The 12462-nt window shown below is 38.9% G+C and overlaps 2 protein-coding genes across 3 annotated transcripts; one reads left to right on the top strand and one right to left on the bottom strand.

Moving 5' to 3' along the window:
* Window positions 1-2350: 2350 nt before the first annotated feature.
* On the bottom strand, window positions 2351-6164 carry LOC110369564 (gastrula zinc finger protein XlCGF57.1). The gene is made up of 2 exons (XM_021324902.2): window positions 5780-6164; window positions 2351-4427 (listed from the first exon to the last, which is right to left on the bottom strand). The coding sequence occupies exons 1-2, from the start codon at window positions 5844-5846 to the stop codon at window positions 2938-2940; spliced, it is 1557 nt and encodes a 518-aa protein (XP_021180577.2). The 5' UTR covers window positions 5847-6164; the 3' UTR covers window positions 2351-2937.
* A 1194-nt stretch (window positions 6165-7358) lies between these two features.
* LOC105937782 (zinc finger protein 391) lies at window positions 7359-10828 on the top strand. Of its 2 annotated transcripts, none has more exons than XM_036145437.1 (2): window positions 7359-7491; window positions 8950-10828. In XM_036145437.1, the coding sequence occupies exon 2, from the start codon at window positions 9114-9116 to the stop codon at window positions 10710-10712; it is 1599 nt and encodes a 532-aa protein (XP_036001330.1). In that variant the 5' UTR covers window positions 7359-7491; window positions 8950-9113; the 3' UTR covers window positions 10713-10828. The 2 variants fall into 2 exon arrangements, with proteins under 2 accessions (XP_036001330.1, XP_036001329.1); XM_036145436.1 differs by having other exon boundaries at window positions 8940-10828.
* The last annotated feature ends 1634 nt before the right edge of the window (window positions 10829-12462 follow it).

Below are 12462 nucleotides of genomic sequence, written 5' to 3'. Positions count from 1 at the left end.
ACCTGAAGATTCACATGAAGCAGCACACAGAGAGGTACTTCTGTTCCGTCTGTGGACACAAATCCACCTCCAGTTCAAACCTGAAGGTTCACGTAAGAACTCACACCGGAGAGAAACCGTTCAGCTGCTCAGTTTGTGGTAAAAAATACACAAACAAGGCTAGCATGCTCTCCCACATGTCTGTCCACGACGCGGAAAGGAAGTACAACTGCGCTACGTGTAAGAAAAGCTTTGCTTGGTTCACGGAGCTCAAATATCATCAGTGTCTTGGCGAGTCGTCGGGTGAACAATCACGCGAGGATGCAAGCATCAATCTGAAACAACACACTTTATACAGCTGAAATTATTTATCTGCTGGAGTTTGTTGAATGCTTTATCTGTTTGAAAAATTGTATAATGAAGATATTTATTTTAAGGTAAATGTGCTTATTAAAGCTTTTTGAAAAAGCGAGGCTTCAAAAGTGGTTAATTTCTTAAATAAACGCTCAGTAGTGCCCCCCTCTGACCAAAAGAATTAAAGGAAAGGAATAATGTAGATATTCAAAGAGGACAAATCATGGAAAATCAACTTTTTTTAGCCCTGAAATTAAAATTTTATGTGCTTAGAGTCCCTAGAAGTGCTGAAAAGTTGAATTTAGTCTCTCCATGTGCTGTGTGTATACATGTTTATGTTCTGTATTTTACTAGCCCGTTTAGTTTTCTCTATCCCCTGTCATGTTTTTTTGAACAAATACATCACAGTATTTGCTGTAGAGCTGCTAAACAGTGTCATGGAGTTCTACTGTACTAATTTCATTAATCGGACATTTTGTATTTCTCTGAGCTATTTTGTTTGTAGTCCAAGTTGAAGGATGACGAAGCTACAAGGGAAAATGTTCGGTTGTTCGTTACACCGTTCTCCAGCAAACATTAAAAAAAATGGCCTAAGGAGGATGAAGTGAGGCGGGGCAGGTTGTGTAGTGACTCGTTTATATTTAAAGAGACGCCACCTAAACGAGTTGCTCGCTGACAAACCTGAGAATGGGGCAAAAGACGGGCTCTGGGGCAACAGTAACAAAGAAGTCAAACCAAAGCATCGTGGTTACTCTTTATATTGACCACAACTGAATGATTTCAATGGGAAAATGTCCCTGTTAATAATATTATGGTCTTACAATGTTGACGTATCTTGCATCCTGAGGAGCTGGTTTGTCTGATTTTTTTCTTTTTTTGGGGGTCCCAGAGTGTAGATGTGTGTCTTTATGCCAATTTCAAACCTACAAGTGATGCTGATGTAATTAAATTATATCGTGTGTTCCCAGCTGTTCTAAAGTGATCATAAGACTGGCAAAAGCAAGCAAGCCGTTTATTACTGAAAGGGTTAGATGCCAAGGTGAAACAGGTTTTCTTCAGCTTAAGAATAAACTCGTATTTGGCGAGGAACAGCAGCCCATAATGAGAGTTATAAAGTAACCACTGCCTTGTCCATCGCTCTTCTGGCAACCAGCTAATTGAAAGGCTGAGTCCCTGATTTGATTTTGTTAAAACCAAGAAGCTTCTGCAGTTTTAAAATAAGGTTTGTATTTAAAATCAAACAAAAGTAAGAAACAAATGGCACACAATTATTTATTAAGACTATATATAAAAAAATTATTTAACAATCTATCATTAGTTTTCTTCATTCAAACATTAAACACAGGTTAAAGGCAGACTGCCATAAAAAAGGTAGTAACACCTGCTTTACATAACCACAAAGATTTAATGAGAGACGTACACAAAGTGGTGCATAAATGTGAAGTAGAGAGAAAATTAAACCTAGATCTAAAAGTATAATTTTGTATCAAGTTGTGGAGTGGTTTCATGCTGGGTTAAGTTTTAGTTCTACCTGTGGATACATTTTATTGGGGTTAGGGTCATAAAACAATAACTTCATGTTTGATCATTTCACAGAGCTCTGTTCAATCCGTCATCTAAAAATTAGGAGTGTAGCACAACTGCATATCTACATTGCAAAAACGGAACTAAAAGTAAGTAAAATTTTCTTAAAATGAGTGTATCTCTCCTTGATTTGATCAGATAAATAAGATGATCTGTCAATGGAATAAGGATGTCTAATTATCTTATTTCAGGGGTCAAAATACTCGTTCCGTTGGCAGATAATATTATTTACCTGCTCAAATCAAGGACAAAAACGCTAATTTTAAGAACATTTTACTTATTTTTATGTCTGTTTTTGCAGTGTAACAAGACACGACAACCATTCACCTAAGCTTACAGGACAGGCGGGTGGAGCATTAATCAGGGAAGCAGCCAAGAGGCATGTGGTTCCTCTGGAGGATCTGCAGAGATCCACGGTTCAAGTACGACAGTCTAAAGTTTTTGGATTTTATTTTTATGTCAGTCAAACAAAAAAAACATAACCAACGAGGTGGACAAACATCTAAATTAATGTAAATATGACTACATTTCTCCAGAAATTCACACATTTAGCTATGAGATGATGTATAAAGCCAGGGGTCTTCAACCCTGGTCCTGTCCTGCATGTTTTCGATGCCTTTCTGCTCCACCTCACCTGGACCAAACACACTTAAAAGACGCAGGACAGTGGGTCCTGAGGACCATTGTTGAAGACCTCTGGATTAAGGTGTAAAGTCTGGAAACTTGTATTCCCTCCGTTTTCACTTTTCAGTTCTAATCCAGACTTTGAAAATGATCAAATGAAATTCCTGACGTTTTGAGACTGGTGCTTCTGAACAAGCTCCACCTTTTTTCCTCCTGGATTGGACCGTCATCTCCTTGGTCTTATTCAGGAGCTCCTCTACATCGGACATCAGCAGTGGTGACCGTCCCTCCGACCTTGTTCTTCCCTATTAGAGCCAATCTCTACAGACCTGTTAGAGACTTTCTACAAGAAACATCTGAATGAAACACCGCTAGTCTGCAGCTTTCACGCCAACATCAGGTCGTCCCCATGCGTGAGCTCAAGCAGCGCTTCTGGTGTGCTCTGGCCCAGGACAGCTGATTAAACTTCTTGCTACAGCCCTCGCAGCTGTACGGTTTTTCTCCTGTGTGGATTCTCATGTGAATCTTCAAGCTTTCTTTCCTCTTAAAGGAGGCCTTGCACACGGAGCAGCTGAAGGGTCTTTCCTCCGTGTGGATTATCACGTGCTGCGACAAGTCGCACTTCCTGTTAAACGCCACCTGGCAGACGGAGCAGCCGAATGGTCTCTCGCGGTCGTGAAATTTCAGGTGCCGAGCCAAACTGGCAGCCTTGGCGAAGCTTTTGCCGCACACTTTGCAGGTGAATCTTTCCGTGTGGGTTTTCGCGTGGTTCACAAAGCCCCGTTTTCTCCTGAAGGCTGCCGGACAAATGGTGCAGCTGAACGGTTTCTCCCCCGTGTGGATCCTTACGTGCTCCGCTAACGTCTGCTTCGACTGAAAGCGAGCCCCGCAGGTGGCGCACGGGTGAGGTTTCTCCCCCGTGTGGCGCCTCATGTGCCGGTCGAGGCTCATCTTGACCCTGAAGTTCCTGCCGCAGACCGAGCAGCTGAAAGGCTTTTCTCCGCTGTGGGTTCTTAAGTGACGCTTCAAGCAGGCTTTTCTTCTAAAGGCCATCGAGCAAAAAGCGCAACTGTGGGGTTTTTCTTCGCTGTGGATTTTCGAGTGCTCCGACAGGGTTTTTTCGCTCGAAAACGTTGCCTTGCAGACGGAGCAGCTGAACGCTTTTTTTCCACCGTGGGTTCGCGTGTGCTCTGCTAGTTCGCGCTTCCACAGGAAAGCGCAGCCACAGATGGAACAGCTGTAAGGTATTCTTCCCGTGTGAGTCCTCGTGTGCTGAATCAACCACCCTTTCTTTATGAAGTTCTGGCCGCAGAAGGAGCAGCTGAATGGTCTGTCTTCGCTGTGAGAGCTTACGTGTTTCATTAAGGCGTGTTTCCATATAAAAGCCTCCTGACAAATGGAGCAGCTGAAAGGTTTTTCCCCTGTGTGGATTCGCTGGTGACTTACTAAATAAACCCTAAGGCTGAACTTTTCGCCACACTCTCTGCAGGTGTGTAATTCCCCGTTTTCTCCTGTATCGTCTACAGAATCTTTGCCACTTTTAGCAAAGTTGTTGTCCAACAGGTCGCTCCTCTCCTCCCAGTTTCCGTCGCTGACGTCCGTCTCTGAGGAATCCGAAGGGTTGTCTTCATTGCCTGAGTCTAGACACTGATCTGGGTCTGGTTCTGTTCTCACAGAGACTCTGTCCTCTTCGGCCTTGCATTGATGAAGCTCCGAGAGCTGAGGTTTCTCTTCATTCTTTACAGGTACGAAAGTGGATATGAACTCAGTAATCTCAGCCTCCTCCCGTTCCTCTTTTAACTTTGGTGGCTTTTGGTCCTCCTGGTTCAGTCTGGGGCTCCAGTTCTGATCCTCGGCAAGATTTTCCTGTTTAATCTGCTGGATGGCTGTAGGACAAAGGAAATAGATTGTTTATAGAGGGACACCAGTTACCATTGTGTTAATTAGTAATCAGGGGTCAAATACTGAAGAATAGAATTTGTGCTATGCAAAAAAATGCATAAAGTTTTTTTTTTTGTTTTTTTTGCATTTTTTTTATTCACAAACCTAAACTTGAACCTGAACTTCACAGCTCTTTCTAGGTTTCAAAATAATCCGATAAAGGTCTGGGACATATGCATAGATGAGGATAATATTGTAAATTTCTTTATTTTCTGTTGCATTAGAAAACTGCCAACTCAAACATTTTTACCTTTTAAAAGTTATAGCCAGATAGGAAATAAATAAAAACCAGCAATGATTTGCACTGAAACTTCTCGTCAGACCTAAAAATAAATAAATAAATATATAAAAATATATAAAAGCCCAATTGATGCGTCTCTTTTTCTTTAAATAAGAGACGGTAAAAAGTTTGATGTTCAGTTCGAGAACATCTTGTTATCACACCAAAGCAAACTCAAAAACATTTATCCTCCCGTTAACTTTACCCTTTCGCGTGCCAGCTGGGAAAATTGGCAACTTTATTTTATTTTTCTCTCATACATCATTTTTCTCAAGGATAAAATGATGGACTTCAATTGATTCAAAAATGGCCTTTTCCACATTCCCAGCAATAATTACTTCTGTAAAGTCATCCACCTTGGTGGTGTTATAAAACATCAGATTTTAACGAGGCTGATTCAGTCATTTCATGAGCACTATTAAATCCTATAGAATTAGCAGTAGTGCATTGATGTATTTTGCACCAACCTTATAGTCTGTTCCTTGCTCTCTAACCACTAGGCCAACCACTTCCCTAATATCTTAATTTAAGGCCGCAATTGTAATGCTTAATTTTGAAAAGAATGCAAACTAAATGTATGTAATTTCAAGGCCGAAAATCATTTTTAGTTTTACAAGCCAGTTGGACTTTAGCCTTTATTGGGGGATTTTGGGTCACAGTTTTTCAAGGCTTTTAATATAATATAAATTTAGCAACATAAATACACATCCCACAAGAAAGCTGCTGTTATCCTTTTTTCTACCTCCAGTCATGATGTTGGAGTCACTAACATGTTAGTTTATGCTCTTTCAGATAAAACTGTTTTTTTGTTGTGGTTTATTTTTTACAAAAAACTAATGAATGTTTATCTAAATTACCCATTAGCAACAACTATTTGCTGTTTTATGTTTACATCTGATGACCAACCATTTCCCTGTCCCTAAAGTCAGTCATAAATACAGATGGCTGGAAACAATAAATACTAAAACAGGAGAAAAAGTACAAACAGAAGGAAATGAGGAAGTGAAGACAATTTACCACAAAGGGGGGTAAGAGGTCCTGATGACTCGCTTTCTGACGCCATCATCCTCTGGACTTCAGACATCTTCAATCAGAGGAACATCTTTTAAATAAACTCCATCATGAATTTGGGATGATCTCCATCAAAGTCTCTCTGTTCAGATTTGCCTAGCATGCTAAGCTAGCATTAGCCTAGCATGCTACCAGAAAAAAAAGGCTCGCGGTCAAAATACCGTTAAAACTGTGAGCTGAATAACTTTCATTTAGCAACCATAATTGGGCGTTCTGACACCCAACTGTGTGAGAGTAAAGTGGTGAATAAAATGTGAAATAGAACTTTTGGCAAATTTTTATCTCTATGGCTCTGGCAAATACATCAGTGGCTGCTGAATGGCACACGTCATTTCCGTCTTTGTCCATTTTTTTTGTCTGACACGCCTTCAAAATAAGAGCTCAGATTTGGTTACAGAAAAGCAACACAATTTACTGACAAAAAATGTATTCTCAAGAGTTTGGTTAATTCTTTAAACTAGATACGTTTTTTTTGTCACTGATATGAATGATCAATGGTTGTGTTATGCATCAGGTTACAGTTGAAACTACATATTTTACAAGCACAAACAAGAAATAAGTACTTTTTTCTTTCCTAAATGTCTGACATTAGATCAGAAAGCAGTTTTCCTTATTAGGTCACTTAAGACTGCCAAAAATTCCTTGCACATTTAATCCCTAAATTATTGATACATGGCAGATTTAAGTTTTAAATTATTCTTCATGCAACCAAGACGTTTCTTTCCGATAGAAAATGAGACAGGCATACCTCAAAATGAAAATGATTATGAAATAGATGTAGGCCTACATGTTTTTCGTAATCTGACCAATGTTTTGTATGTTTCAATGGGTATTTTGGTGACAACAAGCCCTCGAGCTTGGAAGGACTTTTAGCCGTCGCCCTAATCTTTAGTTTAGTCTTCAGACTGAGGTCTGACTGAGGATCTAATTTTAAATAATAATCCCATGCAACCATATCCTGGCTCTAAAGATCCAGAACATCAGACATCACAACACTTTTGTCTAACTCTGGAAAGGGACAGCATGTAAACAAAACAGGTAAAGGACTGAAAATATGAAAAAATACAATCTGTTTCATTGTATAAGACATCAAGAATTGTTGTGTTGCAGTTTTAAACTGTAGAGAGATTATAAAATTTTCAGGTCATCTGATATCGGAGACACTGCAAATGTAACTACAAGAAAACTGTTGTTCACACTTCAGTGGTGCAAAGTAAACTATTAATAATTTATTTTTCTTTATGTGTGAGTGTGTCTAGGCAGCTTATATTAATCTAAAGGAAAATCACATCAATTATCTCGAGGCAGGAAATAAAGGATATCCAACTTTATTGGAAGCAACTCCAAAACAGAAAACAGCAACATAATTGAGCTGAGCTTATAAATATTATTAGTAGTGTTGTTGTAGCTGTTGTAGAAGCAAGTATTTCACTGTTTATTTTTATACTGAATATTTGATTAAAAACCCGGAGAAAAAAAAGAGATTGTCATAGTTGGACTTTTATTTTGAAAAGATTACCCCGGACGTAGAGTTCAGCAGTTCCGTATTTTGGGTCGGTGGTTGATTAAACTTGTAAGGAGAATATTTGGGAGTTTTAACTGTTTTTAAAGCGTGAATCCACATCAGGAAATGCCGTCAACTATCCCAGGAAACACAGGTTAGGTTCTGTTTTTCTCTTTGTTCCATATTTTGTATTAGTTCTGAAGATTTCATTTTTAAAGTCGATGCTAAGATACCATTAGCTGATCTTCACCTGTTCGTTTTTAACTTTTCAAAAATCTTAATGTTTATTTGCCGGGTTCGATGTTTAATATTAAATGTAGGGATATCATTCTTTAAAAGCTTTGGTCTTGAGGAAATCTGAACTAGTGTTATTCATTGGCTGGAAACGATTTTTTTTTTAAATGGTAGCAGAAATGCAAAGCGTAAATATTTAACTTCTTACGGTGACAAAAAAAAAACTCAATTAACTTGAGAATTTCTCTAATTGGTTGTCTAACAGCACTGATAGATGGAGGTAAGGACCTGGTTAATGTAGATGAGCGAGGGGATGGGGAGCTGCTGTCCAATAAACTGTCTTGGTCAAGACATACTGAAGTTGTTGTAAAGAACATGGGCAGAGCTTTAGCTATATTGAGAAGATGTAGCAAATTTCTGCCGGCTGATTTGACTAAGCTTATAGTAAGAACATTAGTAATTTCTCAACTTGACTACTGTCAAACAATATGGTCAAATGGCAAAAGAAAAGATTTAGAGAAACTTCAAATAATGCAGAATAAAGCTCCCCGTGTAGCATTAAATTGTTCTCACAGGACCAGTATGAATACTATGCATTCAAATCTAAGCTGGCTAAAGGTTCATGACAGGGCACGAGCTTCGCTATTATTCTCAACGTGGAAAATCTTAAAACTCAAGAGTCCACTGTTTCTGTTTGTTCAACTTAAGAATAATTTGGACTCTCATGGTTATGCCACGAGACATGCAGCTGAAGGGCGATTTGTAATTCCTAGGGCAAAAACTAATTTTCTCAAATGCACCTTTACTTACAGAGCAATAAAAGAATGGAACTCATTGCCATTATTTCTCATAAAAATTGTACATAAGTCTGCTTTCAAAATGCAACTTAGGAAGTTTTTAGGAGCAACCTATCTATAAATGAAACTGTTTCACATTCCAATTTATTGTAACTTATTCATAAAATGTTACATTTTTAAATTTTTTCATCTGTCAAACATGTTCATGAATTTACATTGTATACTGTATTTTTAATGATGTGGAACCCAGGAAGAGTAGCTGGGTGTAAAGCACAGCTAATGGGGATCCTAATAATAATAAATAAACAATACCCGTATAACAGAAGATTGCGCACTAGAAACTGTATCTAGACCAGTTTTGCTTCTGACTCATGTGGACTTAAATATAACAGCAACAACTTCTCTTAATGATCAGTATCTGTTCATTTTGGCCCAAAAAGAACAGTGCATGTGTATTAGTAAGCTGCTGCATCAATGCGTATCTTCAGCGAGGTGTCTTCTAGTAAATTGCTCGTTAAACATAAACGAATTGTTCCTTACAGTGTTTCTGTTTTTTTTGTTTTTGTTTTAGTTTTTTTTAGCCGTGCTGCTGGTCTTGGATGTAAAAACTCATCCATTGTTCAGCAGATAACAAGCTCCGGGCTGGACCAGGAAGACCATCTTTATAAGGATCTGAAAACAAAGTTGCTTCAACCTCAGAGACAAACTGAAGCAAACAACACCAAGTAAACATTTAATCATACAAATGTTTATAAAACCTCTAAGTGAAGACTATTCTGAGGACAAGGAAAAGTGCCACTCTGTGCAGTTCAGTTCAAATACTCAAATAAAAGAAGCCATGAATGATTTAGAAAGTCCTCCTGACCAGAAAGGGCAAACTGAAGAACAGATTCCTGCTAAAAAACTGCTTTGCTGCTCTGAGTGTGGTGAAGGATTCTCCACAAGTGAAGATCTAAGCCTTCACATCAAGCTTCATTGGAGAGGAGAACTGTTCAGTTGTTCGATCTGTAACACCAGCTGTAGTGACAGAGACTCATTGATTCATCACATGAGGCTCCACACCAGACAAACCCAGTTCACCTGCCATCTCTGTGGGAAAGACTTTGCCTGGAGAAGGCACCTGACCAAACATATGGAGGTGCACATTAAAAGGAAAAAGGTGTTTCACTGCAGAGTTTGTGGTGCTGAATTTTGTACTTATTATCTGCTATCTAAACACAAAAGTGTTCATCAGACATCAGAGCTTCCTCGGGGCCAGACTGAGAACAACAAAGAGGAGATGGCAGCGAGCGGAGACAACGCTGGAGGAAGAGAACCGGCAAACACAGATTCTGAGAGGTTAAAAGAGACCAACGTGAAGGTTTCAACATCTTTTAAAACTGAAAATAACTTTTGGACAGAGTCTAGTAAACCTGTGCCAATTTTAACCCCTAAGGGATGTAACTACGCCTCTCAGACGGATGAGAACACAATGTTTAACGCAAAGACATGGGAGGTGAAGCGAGAGGATTCAGAGCCTCCGCAGGTAAAAGAAGAGGAGGAAGAGACAGAGATCGGCAGATTCACTTTTAGTCCTGTGCCGATGAAGACAGAAGAAAATGAAGACGAGCCTCAGTCCTTTCGACTTCAACCCCAGACTGAGGAGGATAAAGACTGTTTAGAAGAAGAAGAACAAGGTAAGATAGAGAAGACCTCAGAGTTTTGTGGCTCTGACACGGACGACAGCGAATGTTGGACTGCGAAAAGAAAACCTGGGTCAGGTTCGAACTCTGAAAGTGATTCTGGCAGAAACCAGTCCAGCTGCTCCGACAACAAACCGCCAGAGTCTCTGCAAGCCGAGAGCGACGACAGCGTGGACAGCGACTTCTGGAAGGACTACAAGAAGCCACAGTCGAGCTCAACGCCGACAAGACAAGAGCCTTCAGAGGAAGGAGAGGAATATACGGCACACATAATGCCGTACAGCTGCCCTCATTGCAGCAAAGCTTTCCGCTACAGCTCCTACCTGAAGAGTCACGTGGCACGGCACGCAGAGAAGTACTTTTGCTCTAAGTGTGGATACAGAACCTGCTTCTCTTCAAACCTGAAGTCTCACTTAAGAACTCACACCGGAGAGAAACCATTTGGCTGCTTGGTTTGTGGTAAAAGATACAGAAAAAACGATAGCCTGCTCTCCCACATGTCTGTCCACGACGCAGAAAGGAAGTACAACTGCGCTACGTGTAAGAAAAGCTTTGCTTGGTTCACGGAGTTCAAATATCATCAGTGCTTTGGCGAGTCGTCAGGTGAACGATCACGCGAGGATGCGAGCATCAACCTGAAACAACACAATTTATACAGCTGAAATTATTTATCTGCTGGAGTTGGTTGAGTGATTTATCTGTTTGAAAAACTGTATAATGAAGATATTTCCTTTAAAGTAAATGTGCTTATTAAAGGTGATCTGTTATGATAAATTCACGTTTTGCATGTTTGTGTACTTTCATTTGGGTCTCTACTGCTTCTAGAAACAGCCCAGGCACTAAAAAAAAACGTCCACCTATTTTTCTTTTGGCACCAACTAAATGTTTTGTTGGTGTCTAAAAATTATCAATTACAAAAACCTCCTGAATGTTTCGTCGCAATCAGTGGGCACTGTTACCTCACCTAGCAAACCAAGCGGAGTGCTTCCCACTTAATCTTTAGTAGATATGCACGTCTGCTGGTATTACCGGTGTATTCACTGCTATAGAGGAGAACAAGGAATCTGTAGGAGGTTTTGACCCAGATTATTTAATCAGTGATACTTGGAAAGAGACCGAAATACCTCAGCCAAATTGATTAATCTGTTTGGATATTTTTAAAATATTGTAAAGCCTTATAGCTACAATGACTGTAGTAAACGTCTCCCCAAAATTGTCACATGAAAACTCCCATGAAACAACATACTAAAAACAGACAATATATGTGTTGGGCTTGTGGACAAGAATACCACTGATCTCTATTTATTCACTGGATTGCTGATTGGCCCGAAAAACTGAAGTCACTGGCCACCATCTTGCTACTCCCTCTTCTCACAGAACCCCATATCATTTGGCTGCAACAACAAGCAGTTTTCTGGCTGTGGGAAAAGGTTTCACAGGTAATTTTACAGTCAATGGATGTACTAACAGTGTAAAGTGCAGAGAAAGTCATGTGCTGAAATATTTTGCATGTTTATATATATATATATATATATATATATATATATATATATATATATATATATATATATATATGTATGTATGTGTATGTGTATGTATGTATGTTGATTGCAGATTTCCACACAGTGATGCTGCTCGGATGAAACAATGGGTGCAGAATGTGCATACGTACTTGTATGTATATAGTATATGCAAATTCTCAACTAGAACCGCAACTCTGTATATCATTACATCCTTGAAGATATTTTTGGTAATTTGTTTACTGTTACTTTCAATATTATTATTATTATTATTATTATTATTTTGATTATGCAGAAATGTGTGTGTACTACGTGTACTACAAACAGCCAATCAGTAATCCAGTGAATAAATAGAGATCAGTGAAGAATACTCTTTCACACTGAGAAAAATCACTACAGTTGTGCTTTTTGTGGTAAAGGCTTTGCTTGGTATACAGAGCATGAGTGTGTTGGTGAGACCTCAAATCAATAGGAGTGTGGATTTTTTTTCTCATTAGAATTACAGCTTTTTTTCTGCAGTTACACTCTTTAAAAGCTGATTTTTTTATTTTTTTTTTAATTTGGGGATATTTTCATACAATGCAAGTACCTTTCAGTTTGTATTTGACCTGACTCAAGGGTGAACATGATAGGCCTGTAGCACAAATCAAACTAAGCTTCACAGTATTTCCACTGATTTAAATTTAGTCCCTTACATTTTAGTTGGACTATAGCCATTTTGTTTGGATTTGTTGTACATAATACCATATTTTTTGAAAGCCAATTTCCGCTACTTAAAAGACAGTGAAAAATTGCTAGGATATTCAAGAGACAGTCATAATAATGAGACGTAGCTAATATCGTCTAAAATCATATTTATCTCATGTTTTACTTTTAAAGCAGAACATTGGTT

This window comes from Fundulus heteroclitus, chromosome 13 (genome assembly GCF_011125445.2).
Source record: "Fundulus heteroclitus isolate FHET01 chromosome 13, MU-UCD_Fhet_4.1, whole genome shotgun sequence".
NCBI classification, from domain to species: domain Eukaryota; kingdom Metazoa; phylum Chordata; class Actinopteri; order Cyprinodontiformes; family Fundulidae; genus Fundulus; species Fundulus heteroclitus.
The sequence above is the reverse complement of the archived record's forward strand: the minus strand, read 5'-3'. Positions and strand labels throughout refer to the sequence as shown.

What these genes read in the sequence shown, in the direction of transcription:
- LOC105937782 (XM_036145437.1), top strand. Translation starts at nt 9,114, where the DNA reads ATGTTTATAAAACCTCTAAGTGAAGACTATTCTGAGGACAAGGAAAAG.
- LOC110369564 (XM_021324902.2), bottom strand. Translation starts at nt 5,846, where the DNA reads ATGTCTGAAGTCCAGAGGATGATGGCGTCAGAAAGCGAGTCATCAGGA. An exon ending in ACCTCTTACCCCCCTTTGTG is followed by an intron (nt 4,428 to 5,779) that starts GTAAATTGTCTT and finishes TTTGTCCTACAG; the next exon opens with CCATCCAGCAGATTAAACAG.